At 40.5% G+C, this 22663-nt stretch overlaps 1 protein-coding gene across 4 annotated transcripts in view; it reads left to right on the forward strand.

Moving 5' to 3' along the window:
• The window catches only part of Zc3h13 (zinc finger CCCH-type containing 13), a 65270-nt gene extending 43802 nt beyond the window's left edge, over positions 1-21468 (forward strand). For 3 of the 4 annotated variants that reach the window (XM_027390126.2, XM_027390127.2, XM_027390129.2), the window contains 9 exons: positions 2836-3027; positions 5937-6513; positions 8420-8523; positions 8838-10061; positions 10648-11154; positions 14857-15009; positions 16091-16291; positions 16914-17077; positions 20635-21468. In XM_027390126.2, coding sequence (XP_027245927.1) covers positions 2836-3027; positions 5937-6513; positions 8420-8523; positions 8838-10061; positions 10648-11154; positions 14857-15009; positions 16091-16291; positions 16914-17077; positions 20635-20805 — 3293 coding nt within the window. In that variant the 3' untranslated portion in view covers positions 20806-21468. The remainder of the gene's footprint in view (positions 1-2835; positions 3028-5936; positions 6514-8419; positions 8524-8837; positions 10062-10647; positions 11155-14856; positions 15010-16090; positions 16292-16913; positions 17078-20634) is intronic. The other variant, XM_027390128.2, reaches the window with a different exon arrangement.
• The last annotated feature ends 1195 nt before the right edge of the window (positions 21469-22663 follow it).

Genomic DNA, 22663 nt, shown 5'->3' on the forward strand with positions numbered 1-22663 from the left:
AATTGTATCTTGAAATATTCATTTAGAAAGCATTAAATATCTAAGATTGCTTTTCTAAATGCCTTAGTATGTATATTTATTGTTAGTGTTTTCTGAGAGTAATTTGCAGTCAGTTGAATGTTGTGATATATTATTTATGATTTATTAAAGCTTGCCTGAGGGATTCAGAAACCAAAGCCAGCCTCAAGCTATAGAAATCAGGCAGTGGTGACACACACCTTTAGCCCCAGGACTCAGGATTAAGAGGTAGATGAATCTCTGTTAGTTCAAGGCCACACTGACTACAAAAAAATTGATCGAGCCCTAAAAGAAACAGCTCACACAAAGGTGATCTCAGCACCTGGGATCACACACCTTTAATCCGAGCACTAGGAAGGTATATAAGACAGGAGCAGGGTTCAGAGCTGGCATTCAGTCTGAGAGTCTCTAGCCACATTAAGGAGAGCATAACAGTCTGAGTGAATCTGGGGAGCAGTGAAGTCGGGAGCAGTTTGAGGATAGCCCCTTTGGTCTGAGCAGAGGCAGAGATAAGAACTAGTGGCTGGCTGCTTTGCTTTTCTGATTTTCACCTTTAATCTTGAACCCCATACCAGTCTCTGGGGTTTTTATTTCTTGTGTTACATTTGAATTCCATATTGGAATTACTAACTTGAGTGGAAAAAACCTAATTACTAACTTAAGTGGAGTTGGGTGAGTCAAGCCCACTCTACCTGCTAATGTAGAATACTATGAAAATTGATACAAATACAACAGAATCACAAGAAGGTCAATTCTAATAAACTAGTGTTTATGTGATCAAGTGATCATTCAAATAGAGTTAAAATGGTATATTTTCAAAATTGATATCAAAATATTTTTGTTTTGTTTTTGTTTTAGTTTTAGTTTTTGTTTTGACACAGGGTTTCTCTATAGCTTCGGAGCCTATGCTGGAATTTGCTCTTTAAACTGGGCTGGACTCAAACTCATAGAGATCTACCTGCCTCTGCCCAAGTGCTGGGATTAAAGGTGTGCACCACCAATGCCCAGCAAATAATAGTAAAATATTTTTGACTGTCTTAAAGTACTGAGATTTAATCAGTTTGTTCCTCTAATCTCTTCCCAAGCACTGCAAACTCCCATCTCTCTTGTGCCTCCTACTGGCTTGCTGCTCTAGCCCTGTTGGATAGACTCACATTTAAGTGTGAAGGTCTTTTGGCTTCTTTATGATTGTCTTGGCTGTTGTTTTAATTTTCGGTTTGTTTGTTTTTGTCTTGATGCATAGCCTAGGCTGGCCTTGAACTTGAGATCCTCCTTGCCCCTCTGTCTGCAGTATTGGAAGTATAGACATGTACTAGTATGCATAGCCTCTAGGCTTTTCTTCATCCTTTACTTGTTTTGTATAAATATTAGAAAACTTTGCAACTTCATGAAAAGCTGTTGAACTTTTATGTAAAATATATTTAGCATGTCAATTTATACTTTTCCCTTGAAGATTTTATGCATATTTAAATTTAAATCACATCTGGGCAGTAGTACTGCACACCTTTTATCCCAGCACTTGGGAGGCCAGAAGCAGGTGGATCTTTTAAGTTTGAGACCAGCCTGGCCTACAGAGCAAGTTCCAGAACTGCTAGGGCTATACAGAGAAACTCTGCCTGGAAAAACCTGAATAAATAAATATCAAAAATCTATTTTGAAGAAATCAAGGATTCATAGGATATTACACTGAAATGAAAGGGAAGCTTCTGTGCACTGGCTTTACCAGTGTTCACGTCTTAACACAGCATCAAAAGAAGAAACTAACACAGCCACAAAGCCTGTGTGCATGTGCGAGTGTGCACATACTGTCATGTGAGTGGTCAGTCATACTGCCTTCTAAGCAGGTTAGACATTATCCCTCTGACAGAGTTCCATGTGTTGCTCCTTTGTAACCACACCCATTCATTACCCATGCTGGACTCCTGGTAACCTCTAACAAATCTCTTGTTTCGTGAATGCTTTATAATGAAGTCATGCTGTATGCATTTTGTCGACACTGGCTTTTTTCTTCACCTAGCACAGTCTTCCTGGGGTACACCCAATTTGTTGCCACTCTTTTCTTCTGGCCAAGTGTGATTGTATGGTAGATTTATATTGTTTGTTTAACCCTTCGCTGCTCAGAGAAAGTCAGATACCTTCCAGTTTGGTGACTGTTAAGAGTTACATTACTATGAAGAATGAACACTTATTTTTTTTCACATCTTTCTTTGTTGGATTTTGTTTTGTTTTGAGACGTGGGTCTCACTGTAGCCTGGCTTTGATCTCCTGTTCCTCCTGCCTTGTCCTCTCAGGTGCTGGGATTGTAGGTAGGATTGTTCAACTACTTCCTATATCCCTACTTCCAATATCTTTTAATAAATTTCAGATACCACTTAATGTTGTCAGATTACCTTTGTTCTATATTAGAATATTTTCACCATAAACAGTTAAAGTAATAATATATATCCCCATATTTTCAGTTTTTTCTGCTGCATCTATATTAAGTATGAAAAAGGGGTTTTTGTTTTGTTTTACTGTTTGGGGCATTAGTTTAAGTCAGTCTTATAGCTTTATGTTCCTATCAGATGACTTCTTACAGATAGGACAAACTATGGCTTAGCTTACTGTGGTGTAGTCAGTCCTTAGGTAGCTTGGGTTCTCTGGCCCACATAGGGTTTGTTGTTGTTGTTGTTGTTTTGGTTTCTTCAACAGTGTTTATAATAGTTTAGAATTTAAGAAAAATTTAAAACTTTATACTGCTTTAAGGAAAGATTGTGACAGATAAACTTGTTGCATTAAAATGTGTCTGTTAAATATTTCTGAACATCCTTTGTGTAGGAAGTCGAGGCACAAGAAGTTCCCAAATGGATAGCCACAGCAGCAGCAGCAACTACCATGACAGCTGGGAAACTCGCAGCAGCTACCCTGAGAGAGACAGATATCCTGAGAGAGACACCCGAGATCAAGTCAGGGATTCTTCCTTTGAGAGAAGGCATGGAGAAAGAGACCGTCGGGACAACCGAGAACGAGGTTGGTCAAAGGGCGAGGTAGCCTTTAGCACTCAACAGCTGGGGGGATTGTTCATCAAATTGGTATCAAGTCACTGTTAACAGAAATATGGTTCAGAATCTATATTTGATAACATATTTGAAGTTATTCGTATAATATTTGTGTGGTACAAGAATGATTATGTAACTAGCTACCAGCACCTAGTAAACAGATCTGAAGAGCTGGGTTGCCTTATTGCATGTGGTAGGTCGCTCTGTAAAGAATGTAGATTATTATGTATCATTATCAGTTAAACCCCTGTAGCCAAAGGTTCTGACTACTCAATAATTAGCTGTTGTCAGTAATTTTACAAAGAGTTTCAGAGATCAGCAAAAGGGGGGAAGAATGGAAGGAAGGGGTGGGTAATTGAGAAAAGGGGTGGTATGGTGATGATAGGGCTGAGGATCATCCAGAAGGACATGATGTTCCTATCCTGTCCTGAGAATCTACACTTGCTGCGGCTAACTTCTGTTGTGCATCTTATAGAAATTTCCTGATGCTCTATGAGATGTTCTTTAAAACAGGGTTTAGATGATCAGGTTTAAAGCAGGGTTATTAGGAAGTACATAAGAATTGGATGTAGAACAGAGTCTGTGAGACCCTCTATTAAACATCAAGGAAAGATATTTAGGCAGAGGTGTAAAGGCAAGAGAAGCACCTAGTTTTGCAAAATGATGAACAGATTCTATTGAAAATAAAGAGTAGGTACAAATTCCCTGAGATGGGAAATACTAATTTGCCATGCCCGGGTGTATGAAAGAAAGCTGGTATGGCTATAGTATGGTGAGCAGGAGGAAGAACGAGAGAGGCTGAGGGTGGGCGTATGCCCAGGCATATCTTTTTCTCACTTTCACAGTCTGAGTGCAATACACACAGACAGCTGAGATGGGGTGGTCACCAGGACTATGTAAAGTTCTGTTAGGCAAAGTAACAGTCTGTAGAATGTCAAGAAAGCTCCCTTAAGTAAAGGGTATTGTCAGGGTATTAAGTTATGGGGCTGCAGTGTGGGCTCCTGTAATTGGTAGCAGAGCAACTGGAGGAAAAGACTAAAAGGGGACTGTAGTACACCATACACAACCACTAGGCCAGAATGGAATGGTCTGATTCCATTGCTTGTTACTGCCTTTAAGCATATGGGTCTGGGTGTTCATGAGAAGCATATGGTGCCTCTGATCGGGGAACTGAAGGCAAAGATACGGCCACTTAGACTGTTGATGATGTCATCATCTGATCCAACACGGTCCCCATTAATATAGCAACTGTAGAGATGGGGCCGGAAAAGAAGGAAGTGTTAGAATAAATGAGTGTGCCTGTGTAGAATGGGATTGGGAAACACGTGAAGAAGCACATCTTTGAAAAATATACTTTAGGGGAGAGAATAGAAGGGTGACAATTTGGCAGGGTACTGTGGCACTTGTAATTTTCTCAGATGGGAAGTTTTGGCTGGGATCGTAAAGGTTTCATCTGCCAGGAAAGTGACTGGACACTCCAGTGTTGCTGCATCAGAGGTCACAGATAGGAACTGCTGGGGAATTGCCATATTGGGTGTTTTGTTGTTGTTTTTCGGGTTATTTCATAATGGTGATTTTGGTTATATTCACCAAACTAGAAATTCCCCCTAAACACGGGTCTGCTGGAAAAAAAGTTGTGATACAGTAGATCCTCTTAAAGTTGTAATGAATTTCAGCAGAAGTAAAAAGGAGTGAGAAAAGCAGACTTTTGGTTTTGATATTTCTGATTAACTCTGGCAAAGGTACCAGAATCACTTCCACATCAAAGTTGCTGAGTTTCTACAGAAAGAACAGTAAAGACCGAGTAGTATTTCATTGTGTTTGAACTTAAAAAGTTTATGAACTTTTGAAAGGAACCCAGAAACTCTTAAGGAGTAAATGTAGACAAACCTTATTTATTTATTTACTTGCTTATTTATTTTTTAATTTCTTGCAGTCAGGGATAAGGCGAATTCACATTTCTGTATTCTAAAATTATCTGCTTAATAGACATGCTAGCCTGTTGAACATACTGTAGCATGATTTATTGATTAGCCAGCCAGTAGACATAATTATATGAGAGCAGTCCTTTAGATTACAGTATCCTGGATCACATCACCATATTTGCTGTTAAAAGTGGCTGTCTCTTTGGAGCCATGCCCCAGACTAGGCATTTGAGCATCGTGTATTCAGTTTCTCTGTTTATGGGGTTTGTGTGAAGACTGGACCTGGGGCAAGGAGGGAGAAATACATAAGAGGCAACGAGTCAGTCATTTTTAATACATCAATAATATGGAATATTGTAAATTTGATTATTTTGAGGTTTGGAGGCATCAGTACCCTTAATTCTAGCTTATTAGAAATAAATATTGCAACGACAAGTTTTAAACATCGGTTAGTTCTTTATTTTCTCACATGATACCTGTATTTTGGTGTGTGTATATTTGGGGCTGAAATTAAAGGTGTCCGTGACTTACAAGGGAAATTTATTTTCCTTTCAGCTCCTATGTTCTGCACCTTCTGCTGCCCCTATCATTTGCCACCGGTGTTCTCAGGTCCTGCTCGGGGACAGAGAAGATACGTGGTGAAGGGTAGAGATGGCAGAAAGTGGGGGTGAAGTAGTAGGCTGCAGATAGGGCAGGGAGCATGGAGTAAAGTCAAAGTTGGATCAGTACAGGTTGGGGGGGGGGGAGTTGGTGGGAAGCAGAAAGCAGGGTCGCTAGAGGGCAAGTGCAAATCTGAGGAAATGTGTTCAGAGGTTCAGTTTATAAAATTACAAGTTCAGTACCTGATCTATAATTTGATGCTACTGTGACATGGCACTCTGTACTCATAAAATTTAAGACTTACCTATAGGTTATCTGACAAGTCAATCACTGACAAACTTGATTTTTATTGTAGATCAAAGACCAAGCTCACCTATTCGACATCAGGGAAGGAGTGAGGAGCTTGAGCGCGATGAAAGAAGAGAGGAGAGAAGAGTAGACAGAGTGGATGAGAGAAGAGACGAACGGGTTAGAGACAGAGACAGGGACCGAGAGCGAGAACGGGAGCGAGAGAGAGAGCGGGAACGAGATCGGGAGCGAGAAAAAGAAAGAGAACGAGAACTAGAAAGAGAGCGAGCTAGAGAGCGGGAGAGAGAGAGAGAAAAAGAGAGGGAGAGGGAGCGAGAACGAGAGAGAGATCAGAGGGATCGTGACCACGATCGAGAGCGAGAAAGAGAGAGGGAGCGGGAGAGGGAAAAAGAACGGGAGCGGGAGAGAGAAGAGAGAGAGAGAGAAAGAGAACGGGAACGGGAGCGAGAGAGAGAACGAGAACGAGAGCGGGAACGAGAACGGGCAAGAGAAAGAGAGAAAGAACGGGAACGACAAAGAGAATGGGAAGAAAAAGACAAGGGACGCGATGACCGCAGGGAGAAGCGCGAGGACATCCGAGAGGACCGGAACCTCAGAGACAGCCACGAGGAGAGGAAGTCCAAGTAAGGAGGGCGGGACCTTCGGTGTCAGTAGAGTCCCGTGGTCTGCCCGTGCTTCCTGCTCCACTTGCTGTACTGCAAAGTCACTGCGCATACTTGAATTTATTTGGTGTTTAAGTAGTTCTGAGCTCTATGGATTTCAGGGCTATATTTTTCCACATATGTCTATTTCTGTTCTCTATCCCTCTCTCCACATTAAGAATAATGAATGCAAACCAGACATTGTAGGCAAATGTACATTTTTCTTGAATTCTGTCTCCTAAGATTAAAAATTTTAGGTCTTTATCTTCCTTACGTTTCATGCTTTGATTACTATCTTTTCATGTGACTACTGTCTTACAGTAGCAATTTTTTCTAATTTTTTTCATATCTAACCAACCCAAATATTGAATGTAGAACGTTAGAAATGATGCTACCTGTAACTAAAAATAGTTAAATGAGACTAATCACTTTGTTTTTTCATTGCTCTCTCATTTCAATGTGCTGAACTTGTCTAGAACGTAAACAAAAAGCCATCATTATTTTATGTAGGTTTGCTGAATTACCTACCTACCATAGTTTTTGTTTTATTATTCTAATTTCAGGTTTTCTTAAAAGTAATTTAGATGGTTTTCCTTGTGTTGTAAATCCTGCTGTATCCTAACACATCAGCTACCCCTTGCTTGTGTTAACAAGTACCAAGTGAGCAGGTACTTGGTTCTGTAGGTGGGCTGTGTGATCTGCTGGTGTCACTCAGCACTGCTGCTGATGCATCTGCAGTTGACTTGAAAGTTCAGCGAGACCTGGAGGCCCAAAGTCTAGCAGGTCTAGCAATCCCAGTGGCTTCCTTCTCCACATGGCCCTTTAGCCTGCAGTAGTCCAGGATGAAACTCCAAAGCCCTTGAGTCTTCTCCATATTCATCTAGTATGACTTATATTCCATCTTCTTGTGTATAATGTAGTCTGAGCCAACCCAGATTTAAACATTAGGGAAATAGGCCAACTCCCAGTAGAAAAAGCTTTGCACAGTGAATTGCCTGAGTTGGGTCCTGTGAGTAGTCATACTATTCCTGAGGGCCTCCCCCACCCCCACCCGTTTCACATGTTCACTAATCTGTGTAAGGAGGTGTTCTTCTTTCTCAGCTTTTGACCCTAGTATCTAAGTATTCACTCTTAACAAGTTAGAATGTAATGGAAGAAAGTTAAGAATTTATGAGCATATAAGAAAACACTAGGATAATTTACCCAAGGTGTTGAAGTTCCTAAACTCAAAGTTTAGTTACAAAATCAAATACAGTAAGTACATTAATTATCTCTTGACTTGTCATTAAGCAAGTATTTAGTTATATGAAAATAAAGGGAATTTTATAGTGTACCTACAGTGTGCCCATATGGTATTGGACTTTTATAACTAATTTAACTCATTGTAGTCTCATGAGAAGGGCTTTTGCTTTTTCTCCCAATTTCAAATGAAAGAACTAAGATTTAGGGACCTCAAGGAACTTACTTAGGTTACATGAAAGTTAAGTGGCTATAAGTCAAACTCACAGCTTTTTTAACTCCCAAAATAATTCTAGATTTTTCTTATCCCTCTTCTCAGCATGAGGTATGTAAATTTGACAAGTTTTATTATAGACTACATTATTGTGTTGATTTTCCTGCTTGTCTGTTACCAGCTTGTAGTATTTAGATCTGGCAAGTTTCCCTTGAGTGTTTCATATGTGTGATGAGAAAAATGTCCCTGTGGATTTTAACTCAATTTTACGTTTTAGCAAATGAAGTAAAGAAATTTTAAAAGCCTAACACGCCCTTTGTGTGTACAGCTCTGACAGATGCTTTCCTGAGGTTGTACTTCTACTTGAGTGAAGAAATGCCGGTAAAGAGCAGACTTCCATGTAGAACTTTATAATGTGTATTTGTCCAAATTTAGGAAACGCTATAGAAACGAAGGGAGTCCCAGCCCCCGGCAGTCCCCCAAGCGCCGGCGGGAGCATTCTCCTGACAGTGACACCTACCACAGTGGGGATGACAAAAGTGAGTAGTCTGTTTTCTGTCTGTGCATGCTCATTGTAGCTGTGAGCCCATCCTTTGACATTAATTGCAACTGATGAGTCAGACTCTTGAAATTACCCCTTTCCTATGCTGCTACATGTTTCCTGGTGTGAGTAAAGTGTGTCAGGAACCTGTTTTACACAAGGCCACTATCTTCTACTTTGGGTTGTTAGAGATACGGTTTTATTTTTATGGCTTTTTTGAAGGTTTTGAAATGAAAGGGAGTTTATAGTTTAAATGTGATGTTCTGTTTACTGACCTAATGGAGATGTGACTGCTTTTATTTTTTTGTATAGATGAAAAACATAGACTCTTGAGCCAGGTTGTACGACCACAAGACTCTCGTTCTCTCAGCCCATCTCACCTCTCAGAAGACAGGCAGAGTAGATGGAAAGAGGAGGATCGTAAATCAGAAAGAAAAGAGAGTTCAAGGCGCTATGAAGAGCAAGAACTCAAAGAGAGGATTTCTTCTGGCGATAGGCAAAGAGAGCAAGCCGAAAACATGGATAGCTCAAGAGCTCGCACGCAAGACCTGATTAGCCACCGCCAGCCTGAAGACCGAGACAGAGACCGAGATGGGTCTGATCGAGCTCATGATGAAAAGAAAAAAGCGAAGGCTCCGAAGAAACCTATTAAGAAAAAAAAGGAGGATGATGGACTAGAAAGGGGCAACCTGGAGACATCTGAAGATGCTCAAGTGTTTTCACCAAAAAAAGGGCAGAAGAAGAAAAACATTGAGAAAAAGCGTAAAAGATCCAAAGGTGATTCTGATGTCTCTGATGAAGAGGTGGCCCCTCAGAGCAAGAAGAAGAGAGGTCCACGCACGCCCCCTCTGGCCGTCAAGGAGGAACTGATTGACATTTCCACCGATAAGGATGGCATGCTCGAGGATCCATTGAAGAAAGAAGATACAGCCTTTAGTGACTGGTCGGATGAGGATGTGCCCGACCGCACAGAGGGCATGGACCCTGAGCATACTGTAGCCACTGCCACTCCTGGCAGCACCCCTTCCCCTCTGTCTTCTCTTCTCCCTCCTCCGCCTCCTGTGGCTGCTGCCAATACTGCAACCACTGCTCTTGCCTCCTCCTCCTCCTCCTCCACTTCCTCCTCCTCCTCAGCCACTGCTGCTACCGCCTCTGCCAGCATTTCCAGCTCTGCTACCTCCTCCAATGCCAATGCCCCTGAAGACTCACATAGAAAATGCCACAGGACACGAGTGGAGAAAGTCGAGGCATCTCATGTGACCCTAGAAGATACACCACATCGCAAGCTGGTGGATCAAAAGAGGAGCAGCAGCCTTGGGAGCAATCGAAGTCACCGCAGCCACACCTCTGGTCGCCTACGCTCCCCATCTAATGATTCTGCCCATCGAAGTGGGGACGACCAGGGTAGTAGAAAGAGAGTGCTGCATAGTGGCTCTAGAGACAGAGAAAAAACAAAAAGCCTTGAAATCACAGGAGAAAGAAAATCTAGGATTGATCAGTTAAAGCGTGGAGAGCCCAGTCGAAGTACTTCTTCAGGTAGTAAAGTTGAATTGTGATCCAGTTAGTGTTTTCTGTGGTGGTATATTGCATCCAAATCCTAACCCTAAAGCAGTGCCAAGCTGGTTATTTTACATGCTGCCTGAAATTGCATGCAAGTTCAAAACAAAACAAGAGCGTAATCATTTCATTAAAATTTTGTGTTGCCCCTGTAACAGCACCACTGTGAAGAAGCATGTGCAGTGGAGTGCTAGTCACGACAGGATCTTCGTGATGGGTTTTACAGATTGAGCTTACCTCCTGCAGCCAGAGCTACCTTTTGACCATAGAAAATAAGATAGGGACAAGATCAAAGACTAGAGCAATCAGCGGTACTAATGCCTGGTCTTCTGTATTTGTGCTTTGATTCTTTGGTCTATAGTGGGAATAAACAAGGATGCTTGTGGAACTTAATTAGTACTTTAATTGAGACCTTGGGTGAGTGGGGTTACAGAATCTAGAAATAAAGTATATAAACAACATTAAAATATAGAAAATAGGGAAGTTATAAATTGTAAGGGACTGTAAAATGAAGCATTCTGTTTCTGTTTTTTTGTGTTAACTTTCATATGCACACTTACTTTAGATCGTCAGGATTCCAGAAGCCACAGCTCAAGAAGAAGCTCCCCTGAGTCGGATCGGCAGGTCCATTCACGGTCTGGGTCATTTGACAGTCGAGACAGACTTCAAGAGCGAGATAGGTATGAGCATGACCGGGAGAGGGACCGGAGAGACCCGAGGCAGAGGGAATGGGACCGGGAACCGGATAAAGAGTGGCCACGAACCAGAGACCGAGATCGACTTCGGGAACGAGACAGAGAACGAGACAAAAGGAGAGACTTGGACAGAGAGAGAGAGAGACTAACTGCCGACCCTGTGGACAGGGACAGAGACCGAGATAGAACTTTTGAGACTTCTCAGTCAGAATCTGTGAAACGCAGTGAAGCCAAACTGGAGAGTGAGCACGAAAGAGACCTGGATGGCAGTTCCCGGGACTCAATAGCCATGGACAAAGAAAGAGTGGATAGAGACCTGGGGTCTGTGCAGGGATTTGAAGATGTGAGCAAAGCTGAGAGAACAGAGAGTCTGGAAGGTGAGAGCATCGCTGTCTGTCTTGTATTGACCGTTTCCTTTCCCAGGTCCCTGCAGGACCGTGTTTTCTTATGAATAAATAGATGAATTGACTCCATTCTGTTCCAGTGGAAGTGGACGAGTAAGGAATGTCTGTGAGAGTAGAAGTGTATTCATTTCAGTGATGATTGAAGTAAAAGGTAGGGAGCAAAACATTAAAAGATAGAACAGTCACTTCTGTTGCTGCCTAAAAGTTGAACTGATAGCTAGCTCCCTTAGGTGCATTACCTGTAGCTTTTAATAACATCTTTTTCTTACATGTAAAAGAAAAAAAAATCAGCTGAGCGTGATGACTCACACCTGTCTATAATCCTGTCTTCAGGGAGGCTGAGGCAGGAGAATCAGGTTCAAGGTCAGCCTTGTCTCAACTTGTGACAAAAATTGAAGTGAGGAATTAAATAGCTTTTAGTGGTCCCTGTTTGCTAAGACAGTTGAAAATGAACATGTTGTAACACCACCCCTAAAACTACTTGATGGTGGATTGACTATAGAAGCCTGATGGTGCTCCCTATCTTCCAGTAAGAACATAGGGCCTTATCAGCCATTTGGCCCAGTCAGAGCCAGCCTTGAGTCCTCTCTTCTCTTCCTTTCATTCCATTGTGCCAGACAAACTGACTCTTTTAAGTAGTAGGAATAGTGATTTCAGTAAAAAGAAAGTGATTACAATCAGTTCAGTTTGTTACAATTCAATTAAATCCAATTTAGTTATGGGGAAAGTCTAAACCTCCTTTAAAACCATGACTCACGATTTCTTGTTATACTCAAATTGAAGTGAAATGTAGTGAGAAGAAAGCTAAGGTGGAAATGTCGTTAAGTCAAATGGTATGTAGGGGTGGATGTATAAACCAGGTGTTATTGAGCTATCTAATCAGATAGCCAAGAAATGTAAACAGTCACTTTTGTTTTCCTTTTAAATCAGTGGATTTTACTATAGGCTAAATGTTGTCATGCAGCAATTCAGAAACAATAAAATGTTGTTTATGTACTCATCCCCAGGCCATAGAGAAACTGACACAGTTGTTTCCATTCTCTCCCCTTTCTTCATCCTTCCTTTTCCCTGTTATCATCTCCTTCTTACTCAAATCAAAACCTTAATGCATTACTTTCTTTCTGGAGTTTTCTCTACAAACAACTGCTCTTTGAGTTTTTGCTGTGCTGTGTGTGTGTCTGTGTAAGCACCCTTGCTCTGTATAGAATGTCTTTCCAATGTCTTCCTTCCCATATCCTCCTTTGTCATCAGAACTGTATCAGGACATACTGGGTTGCCGAAACTCTGCCTGTGTGCAACTCCACATGGTATTCCTGGGTGGATTCTGTATAGGTTAACAGGTGGCTTCTCTGAGAATTCTTTGGAAATTCTGTCTCCCTGGGACTCCCCAGTTTCACAGTCAGAATTTACATTATTTTTCTGACTTAACCTTTCTTTTCAAATCCCTGTTTTGTTTTGTTTGGGGTTTTTTTGTTGTTGTTGTTGTTTGTAGAAAGGTTGTTGTTAAGTCTAACTCCCAGTATGCCTGTTTGCTCATTTAGCAAAAACATCTATCTCAGCTTTCATCACATTACATTTTCATCTCAATTTTGAGTATCAGTAGCATCAGGTCACAAGTTATGGTTCTAATGGAAGTACAACTTTGGGGTGTAACTGAATATAATTGAACTAATCATTATAATAGGCCCTTTAGAACTGGAGTCACTGTCTTCATCCTAAATATATCATTTCTTTATTGTGACCACAGATAATATGATATAAATATTTAGAAGTGAATCACTTGCTGTACCATGTAAATATTTCACTAAGGGTAGAAAAAAAGTGAGTTACATAAACTTGAAAACTTAAACTCTATTATGTACATTTAGTTTTAGGAATATGTTTGTATGATAATATTAGAGTTGCTGCATTAGAGATGAGTTGGTGGGGATATTGGGAAAGTATAGAATTTTATAGTCAAGAATAATCAGTACACTGTTGCTGTGGGAGGAGACTGTCCTGTGGAAGATTTGTACAGGGGCCACAATGATGCAGCTTTCCTAAGTTGTTACCCATGCTGGCATGGGCTTTTTCCATGATGCACATGTGTGAGACCCCACCAGTGCTTCTGTGGAGTACTCAGCCGAGAGCAGTACCGAGACCAGCACAGGCCTATGGCCTGTGCCACAGGGCACATGCTGAGTATCACCATCAATGGAGGCTTCGGTGGAGGTCAGAACACCGAGTCTTCAGAAGGCTTTCACCATATACCAGGGGCTCAGAGACCAGTTGGGTCAGTAGCAGTCTGGGGGCCATTGATTTAAGAAACAAAACAGTTGTTGGGTGCCCAGAATTAGGGTGACCAAATGGGTTAATCTAGTCAAGATTTCCAAACTGAAAAAAATATAAAATCAGCTCTGATGACCAACCAAGTTACACTGCATAAAAATGTAACTGGCCAAGAAGGTGTAAAACCCTGGGTTACACTTCTCTTATCAGTAGCAGCTTCATTGCTCAGCATAGCCAAAGAAGAAAGCATTCTCATTGTATGCAAGCCCATCAAGGTGGTGTTCAGTGGTGTCATAAACCATCAGTGTGGTGTTATGACTGAGAATAATAGAGTACAAAAAGGGATTTTCTTCTGAAAAGTAGAAAAAACTATTAGAGTGGCTAGAAATATTTCATAGCCTTATACTTTTTATGCTTCATATGCATACCCATGAGCCTGTTGTTACAGTTTGAAAACAAGGGTTATAGATCCATAAAATATGTAGCTTAGAAATAATTAAGCATATTTATAGTTTGGGGACCAGGTTAACAACTTGCTCAGCAGGAAATAAAAGCTTAGCCTAGGAATAGTTGAGGGGAAAAATCAATAAAATAGCAAAATAGAATTTATACTACTGATGCCAACAAAAGCACTTACTTTCTAGTGTATTATTACCGCATTCTTCCAAAAATTTCATTTAGTAAGGAAATGAAAGCACCGAGGTAGAGAAGTGGGATTGAGAGGTAGGAGAAATTAACAACACTTTCACATTTGTGCCTCACTGTTAGAGAGTTTGCATTATGAGCTAAATATCATAGACTTAAGATTTGAGCTTAAAATGCAGCTTGAAATAGGTTTGTAAGTTTTGTTTTTTGTTTTTGTTTTTTCATTTTTTTCTCCACTCATTGTTGTGAATTGCTCATTTTTAAAATGAGTTTATTTAGGTTAAAAAAATACTGTAACTTTTTGAAGCTAGACTTTTCTGAATGTTCAAGAGTTATCATTGAAAATTGACACACAAAAAGAGGACATGAAATAGGTAGGGAACTTGTTCAAAAGGGCTCCAACAGAAAGGGAAGTGGGGGTGGGAAGCAAGGGTGAAAATGGCAAAAATTCAGCATATACATGTATGAAACTGTCAGTTAATATAGTGTACATACTCAACATTAAATCTGATACTTTAAATGTGAACTTATAGTGTGTTTGGATGTTGCTACTGTATTTTTAATATTAAAAATATCACTAGTTAAGTTTTACTTTTCAGGTTAAAATTATCAAGTGCTTGGCAAAGAAGTGTAGTTTTCTGGTTTAAAAAAATTGATTTTTTTACATTCTTTTATTGTGCCCAGTAGTCTCTGCCTTTCAGTTTCACTATTGCTGCCCTTTAGTATTTTTTCTTTTTACATGAACTTAATTTGTCTGTTTAGCAGGAGATGATGAGTCCAAGTTAGATGATGCACATTCATTAGGATCTGGTGCTGGGGAAGGATACGAGCCCATCAGTGATGATGAACTAGATGAAATTCTGGCCGGGGATGCAGAAAAGAGAGAGGACCCTCAGGAAGAGGAGAAGATGCCAGGTAATTAATACATTTCAGAGCTCACAGAACACCTGGAGTGTGGGGTGAACATGTCCTTTGCTCTCTTCCATGCTCTAAGAAGTGGTGAGGGGCACCTAGACTCCTCCCTTCAGGTCTTAATTAAGGGAAGCCATTAAAGAAAGAATACTGTAATGCATGCTTCAGTATTCTTTAATTGACACTGCCTGTGAAAACATGACCTGGGGAAAAGCAGAATTGGAACATTTCTTTTCCAGAGCTTAAGATTCTTATTAACTCACCCAGAACCTCACCAAATGCCAGCTGCTTGCCAGTGTCCAACACGGCAGGTATGTGGTACAGGATTTCACGAGTGTGGTGGCCTGAGCCAACTTTCAAAGTAGAGATAGTTTGTCTGTTTGAACACAGTTGATAAAGTTCCTTTTCTGAAATGTATGCATTCTGTGACTTTGTCCTTACTATGGTCTGTGTATTGCCTGGCTCACTTGAGAGTGCTGTGAAGCAGCACCCTGACACTCAAGGAGCCATCTGCCTCAGTCAGGGGCTCATTGTGCAACTTCTTATTTGATTTTTTCTTTATTCTTTTTTTTTTTTAATTTTAACTTTTGAGACAGGATGTCATGTAGCTCAGGCTGACTTCAAACCCCCTATGTAACTGAGGATGGTCTTGAACTTCTGATTTTCCTGCCTCTACCTCCCCAAGTCCTGGAGTTATAGGCCTTTGCTGCCACACTTGTTTATTTTGTTGTTGTTTTATCACATGGAGTTATTTTGATTGGACTGAGTATGTAAAATATACTTCATTTGTCCTTATTTCCTAACTTATAGGTACAATTTGTCACATCATTTTCAATAGATTATTTGCTGTGTGTGAATATCCACTGTATGACTCTTTTACATTCATTCATTTTATTTCCTGGGGGTGGGACTCAGAGCGACAGCTCTTGAGAGTCAGTTCCTCCATGTGGGTTCCAGGAATCAGACTAAGGGTAACAGCTTTGACTTTAGCCACATTTACCTGCTGAGTCATCTCGACAGCCTCAGGACTGCAGCTTCTTGGTGTAAAATAAAGTCCTGGTCTTTACTTCTTTAACTTTTACAGATCCATTAGATGTGATAGATGTGGATTGGTCTGGACTTATGCCAAAGCATCCAAAAGAACCAAGAGAGCCTGGGGCCGCACTCTTAAAGTTCACACCTGGAGCTGTTCTACTGCGAGTTGGAATTTCTAAAAAGTTGGCAGGGTCTGAGCTGTTCACTAAAGTGAAAGAAACGTGTCAGCGACTTCTAGAAAAGCCCAAAGGTAACTTCATTTTGCTTTACCTGTATAACTATGTGTGTGCTCTCGGGAAAGATTCCATTTGGTTGTCTAGTAGAACCTGAGCTCTAGGAACTAGTTTAAGGAGTTATATTGGTTCTTAGATTCAAGAAAGGCTTAATTTTCTTGAAAAAAAGTTGGGAAAGTAATAAAATGAACTTCCTCTATCAAATATTTTTGAGGGATGAAGCTTTAACTCGATGCAGAGCATAAGCACAGCCACTGGGATGAACTCCTGTGGAAATGAGAAAATGCTTTTTAACAGATGAGTTCATGTGTAAGAATGCATAGAGGTTGTTGGCTCAGGCCTAAACAATACAAGAGAGTGTTCCCATTTGACCTTTCTTTCAAGCCAAGAACCAGTGGCCTCATTCTCCCTGTGAAGTCTGCTTTTGATACATCTTAAATTTAAAATAGCATCACACTATTGCTTTCATGTAAGACTAGCAATGTAACTACCTGCTGAAGGTCCTTCACGAGGGAACCATTGCTGCTAGCCTAAGGTTGCTAACTTCAGTAAGTCGGAGATTCTTGGAGTATTCAGTAAAGTCAGTACTGACACTTCCCTCTTTAAGGGAGACTTAACGCTGCTTGTTTTGATTGAAAGATGCAGATAGCCTTTTCGAACATGAACTAGGGGCTCTCAACATGGCTGCTTTACTGCGAAAAGAAGAACGAGCGAGTCTTCTTAGTGACCTGGGACCATGTTGTAAAGCATTATGTTTCAGACGGGATTCTGCAATCCGGAAGCAGCTTGTGAAGAACGAAAAGGTACCACGCAGTAGGTGGAAGGAATAGTACATTTTTCATCTTAACTGTTTTTGTGAACTTGCTTTCCTAGTCTGCCAGACACGTAAAGGAAGATTTTACATTTCACCCTCAGTAGTATTAATATGTGGTTTTTGTGAATGATAATTGTCATTCCAAACCTTATGCATAAAAAGTGTATTCGTTGTGTGAAATGTCTTAGTGTGATAAAAGCTTCTTGGGATAGGCAGACTTATCAGAGTATATAGAGACTTAGGCTTTTTAAAGTTGGGGAACTGGGTCTATAGTTGGGTGTGGTGGACATGGCAGTATGACAAAAAAAAAAAAATTGGTTCTGTAAAGTTAGAAAAGCATTAACTTGCTAAAATTTTCCAGGAGTTGGTGGGCAGGAAAACATTGAATTTTCTTTTTTTAACATTGCTATAAAGAAAAACAGGCAGATTTGGGAGGATTAAGTCTATAAACTGAAAATATATGAAGTCTTCTCTGGAGACTAGAATGGACATATATGTGAGGAGTGGGAGACAGTGTAGAAAGTCAGATCTGTGGAGCTGGAGAGATGGCTCAGCAGTTAAGAGCACTTGCTGCTTTCCAGTGGACCAGAGTCCACTTCCTAGGACCCATGTCAGTGGCTCATAGCCACCTATAGAACTCCAGCTCCAGGGGATCCAGCACTCTCTTCTGGAGCGAGAGAGAGAATATGTGTGTTCCTGTTTCCTCCACACCTCTGTCTGTCTCTCCCACCTCCTGTCTGTCCATCTACCTCTCTCTGTCTCTTCTCCCCTCCCCCCTCTGTGTGTTTGCCTTCCAGTCTGTCTGTCTGTCGTCTTCCTCATGACTGGTTCAAAATGACTTTTGACAAAGTTAATCATTCTCCTTTGTAATTTCTGTTTTGCATGTACTTAATATTTCCTCATTCTTCTGCCTAGGTGGCCATCTCTCCTGGCAGCCTTTCTCAACTCAGCATTTCTCTTGAGAGTATTACCACCCCCCATCCCTAAACATGTATGTAGTGAGTCCTTTTTGCAGCTGGGCACTAACAACAGTCACCATCATCCTTATTTAGTTGTAAATGATCACTTGTGTCATGTTGAAGCTAGTTCCAATAAGGAGTGCCAGTAACTTCAGGATATTACCCACTTTGTATAAAAAATATTTTTATGGTACTTGTTGGTTGATATACCATTGTGTCCCTCAAAAACTATAGCAACTCAAACACCCCCTAAAAATCTCATGGAGAATTACTTAAGAGACTTATATTTGTAATAGAGAGTGCACATAATTAGCAGACTGTAGGACACATTGTGAAGTTTTAATTACTCATAAATGTCTTAATTAACCCATCTGCAGAAAGAATTATGAGTATTAGATTTCTCAGTGATGAAGACAGCAGCACTAGCAGGGCCTGGAAGTCCAGGCTTGTGGATTCTGCTCAGGATTTTTAGATCGAGACCAGTCACACTTGCAAATCTGCTAAATAACTTTTTTAAAAATTAACTACAAAACAAACATTGATTCCACACAGTGTTTCCAAAAAGCTGAAGAAGCAGGTGCTTATGTCACAGCTCCAGCATTGCAGGCACAGCAAGAAAACTGCTGTTCATCCTCTCTCATGAAAATGGTCATTTAAGATACTCAAAAATGCTGGGAAGTCAATCCAGTAATATTATGAAATGAACCCTGTACCACCATCAAATATGGGTTACCTTGGGAATGAGTTACTGACTAGTTTGTTTTTTTGTTTTTTTTTTAAATAACTCAGTGTGATCTACATATCAGACTAAAAAGAAAAATACATGATTATATCAAATGATAGTTAAGATTATTGTTCTCCCCAAGGCTGGTCTGCAGATTCAGCAGAATTCTAATAAAAATTCAGCCAAGATCTCTTTGTGGAGATGAACAAGCTGATTCTAGAATTTACATGGAGTCTGGTCATATCACTTTTACACAAAACAAAACCACTTAAAAAATAAATGGGAGACTTTACCTACTCATTCAACACTTGCTGTGAGACATATTTAAAATAATGTATTGGTGAAAGAGTATCATTTCAGTTAAATGGAAGTGAGCAAATTTCACAAGTAGATAGGCACAGATGTGACCAGTTAAGAAGGGGCAGGGGAGAGTATAAAATAGTTTTGATTTTTAAAATTATTTTTTATTATGAACTAATCATCCTCATTATAAGTTAAGAGACTAGAAGAAAATGAAAAGACAAATAGTGGGAGACAGTACTTACAGAATACACTTCTTAAATATCCTAAATATATGAAGATACCCTTTAGAATTAATAAGAAGACAACTCAGTTTTTCAAAATGGTGAAATATTTAAACAGACATTATGCCAGCGTGGATAGCATTAAGCACATGAATGGAATGTAAATTAAGACTGCAGTGAAATCTTATTAATTACCTATATTAGTTACCAAAAAGAACTAACCTATTAAAACTTGACCACACTCCCTCCAAACTGAAAACCACCTCCAGTGTGCTTCATTAGCCAGTAGGTGAACTTTAGTAACACAACCCTGACAGTAGATAGTTATTATCAACAAAGCATAACCAGACTATTGGCACCTGGACAGCATGCATGAACCTTAAAGGTGTTATACTGGAGAGAGGAACTAACATTAGTAGGTTAGACCTGGCCTGTGTTTCTGTAAATATGGGAGACATCAGTGATTGTCAGCATTAGGGTTGAGAGTATGGTGTGAATGCCCCATTAAGTAAAGACCCTGTCTACCCTGACTGTTGTCGTGTTTGCATGAATCTGTAGTAAACCTTATAGAAATACACATAAAAAGTTACTTTTACTCCACCTTATCTTAGGAAATGAAATACTTTTTGAAAGAATGCAAATGTGGTTCAGAAACCATCCACAGTCATTTGTATTTGGGGTCCTAGAAAATAAGAGTAATAGTGTAATGCCCTTTTCATTATATGTAGTTAGGGTTGCAGAACAAACTGCTTGACACTAATTGCCCCATCCAGTGTACCTTTAGGCTACAGGAACAGACACACATTTCTGTATTAGGCAGTAGCTCCTTAGCATAGTGATGACAAACCATCTTCTAAAAAATGTGTTCAGTACTATGGTCTAAGTGCTATGAGACCAGTAAGGAGCGAAGAATGTTTGGCTTGTGAAGGAAAAATGAGGGAGAAGTCGTGATTCTTCTTTCTGAATTTTCACTTTGTCAGGCCATAGCAAGATTGAATACTAGAGCTGCTCAGTAGGGATCCCTTGGGAGAAGCAGAGGCTCGGAGCACACTGCCTCTGCTTCACTCCAGTGTTTGTTTTCTCATTAGAAATGGTGGAGTAAATGCAGTTAATTACTTGTTGGGAACTGTTGAGGAGCCCCACTCTAGTAAGAGCTAGATAGGGTACCCTCTGAAGCTTGCTTGCTTGGTCTTAAACAGAGTGCTAATTTTGCTTTAACATCAGCAGAGTTCAGAGTCAGTGCTCAGCTAACATTGGGGTTGGGGTGGAGCTACCCTGCCCGTCTTTCCCACTGTGGCCCAGTGATGTACAGCTTGTTGCTTTTCTTTTCTCCAAATAGGGAACTGTGAAGCAGGCATACACAAACACTCCAATGGTAGACAATGAGCTACTTCGGCTGAGTCTTCGGTTATTTAAGAAGAAGACCACTTGTCAAGCCCCTGGACAAGAAAAGACTGAAGACAGTAAACTAGCACCATCCAGTATCCAGCAGGAGCTGTGTGTATCCTAGGCAAAAGTTTGGGCGGCCTTTTGGTTCTGTCTTCAACAGTGCAGAATCTTTCTTGAAGTTCTTCGGTTTGAAAGCATTGCTAATACAGAGACAGAAGATTCATCAGCCACACCAGGAGTGAAGAACTTTGAACTTCCGAGACATCAGTTTTGGTTCATTTAAAATTTTACATTAATTTTTATACAGTACTGGACATTCAGCCAAAATAATGTGAAAGCATCTAGATTTAGTAATTTCATCTGTGTCTTCATTAAAATTGAAGATTTTAGGAAACCAACTCATCCCTGTTCCTCTAGCCTGTGAATACTTTGTATGAGATAAAAGCGCTGGTTTTTATTCTGGATCATCACACAGAACTGACTAGTCCAGAGGGCAGCGGTGATGGGAGCCGCTGCACATGCTGCAGCGCCATGTACAGAACCCTGAGGGAGTGCAGGGCTAAGGTGTGCACCTGAAGGCAGTCTCCACCATGAGGAAGCCTGAGGGGGGGGTTCGTTTCTGCTTTTGAAAATTCTAAAATAAATGACTCCATGGGATTTTTTTACCCATGTACATTGCTACATTGTATATTGGAAGTCTTTGGACTTTTGAGTGGGGTTTAATTGTTCATTATCAGAGACTGTGCTATTTTATTTTTAATAAATGTACGTTCCCTTTCCTTGTTGTAGATTTCCCTGGCTCTTTATTAATCAGACTCCAGACACCTAGAAGCATGTACCACCAGCATTATAGTCCCATGTTTCCTGTGTTTTCCTACTTTGTACTCAGCATTGGACAGCTGCATGTGTGTGAGGGGAGTGGAGCGTGTGCTTCCCATCCAGCTCTGAACTTCTGGAAGCAAGCTGTCATCTGAGGATGAAGGGCTGACCACCACCTCACATGCTGAGCTGCCTCCGTCCCTCCTTGCTATGTAAAATTTACTTTTTTTAAAATTCGAAACTATTTTGTTCCCTGTATATCTTTAACTCATGAAGTAGATTCTTAAGAAGACTTGGAGTGGACTGCAAGTTAAAGACTTTGGGCAGACAGTGATACTGAGGTGATAATAAAAGAAATGTTATAGTTTGGTCATGGCTTTTCATGGGGTTTTGTTAAAACTATGAGCCTGTGTTGACTGTCTCTGGTTTCATATTCCCTTTTCTGAAGATTGCATAAGGACACTGGGGTGTTCTAGGAATAACACGGTTCCCAGTGAGAAGTCACTCTGCACACCTTGAGGTAAAGGAAGAGCTTTTTACTAAAGCTGGAGCCCAGGTAAGAGTCAGCCTGGAATAGAAGGTTTTGCTAGCCTGTACATACCTTAGGCTTGTGTATTTTATTCACATTCATCCTTAAATCTCAGGTCCTGGGCCCAGGTTACACTTTGCACAGATTGAACAGGGACAGGAGACTGTGAGTTTTACACAGCAAAGATATTGCCAGAATTATTAAGTGCACCAGTGTTGTTCTTTTGAATAATTGTTACCCAGGGTCTTCTTGCCCATCTGGCAGAATTATGATTTCCTATGGAAGGCCAGGACTTAACATTGTGACCCCACACTGTCTCCTTGGACTGCCTGTTAGAAGCATGTTCTTTGGAGAAGGGTTTGATGGCTGGTCCATCCTGATGAACAAACGTTTACCTCCTAGCATCCTAAATTTTGCTTGTCTTTCACAGGCTGACTAGCATACTTATCTTTGGGCTGTCTTTGGGAAATTTAGCTCCCTTAGTCAAATTCTACTTTGTGTGACTTAATATGTCCTGAGCAGATATATTGGTTAATCCTTCATAGCATCAATTCTATTACTTTTGAGTTTCAATCTCAAGAGACACTTGTTATATAGGATATCTACCTAGCACAGGAAATAATCTCATTTT

This window comes from Cricetulus griseus (assembly GCF_003668045.3).
Source record: "Cricetulus griseus strain 17A/GY chromosome 1 unlocalized genomic scaffold, alternate assembly CriGri-PICRH-1.0 chr1_1, whole genome shotgun sequence".
In the NCBI taxonomy this organism is placed as follows: domain Eukaryota; kingdom Metazoa; phylum Chordata; class Mammalia; order Rodentia; family Cricetidae; genus Cricetulus; species Cricetulus griseus.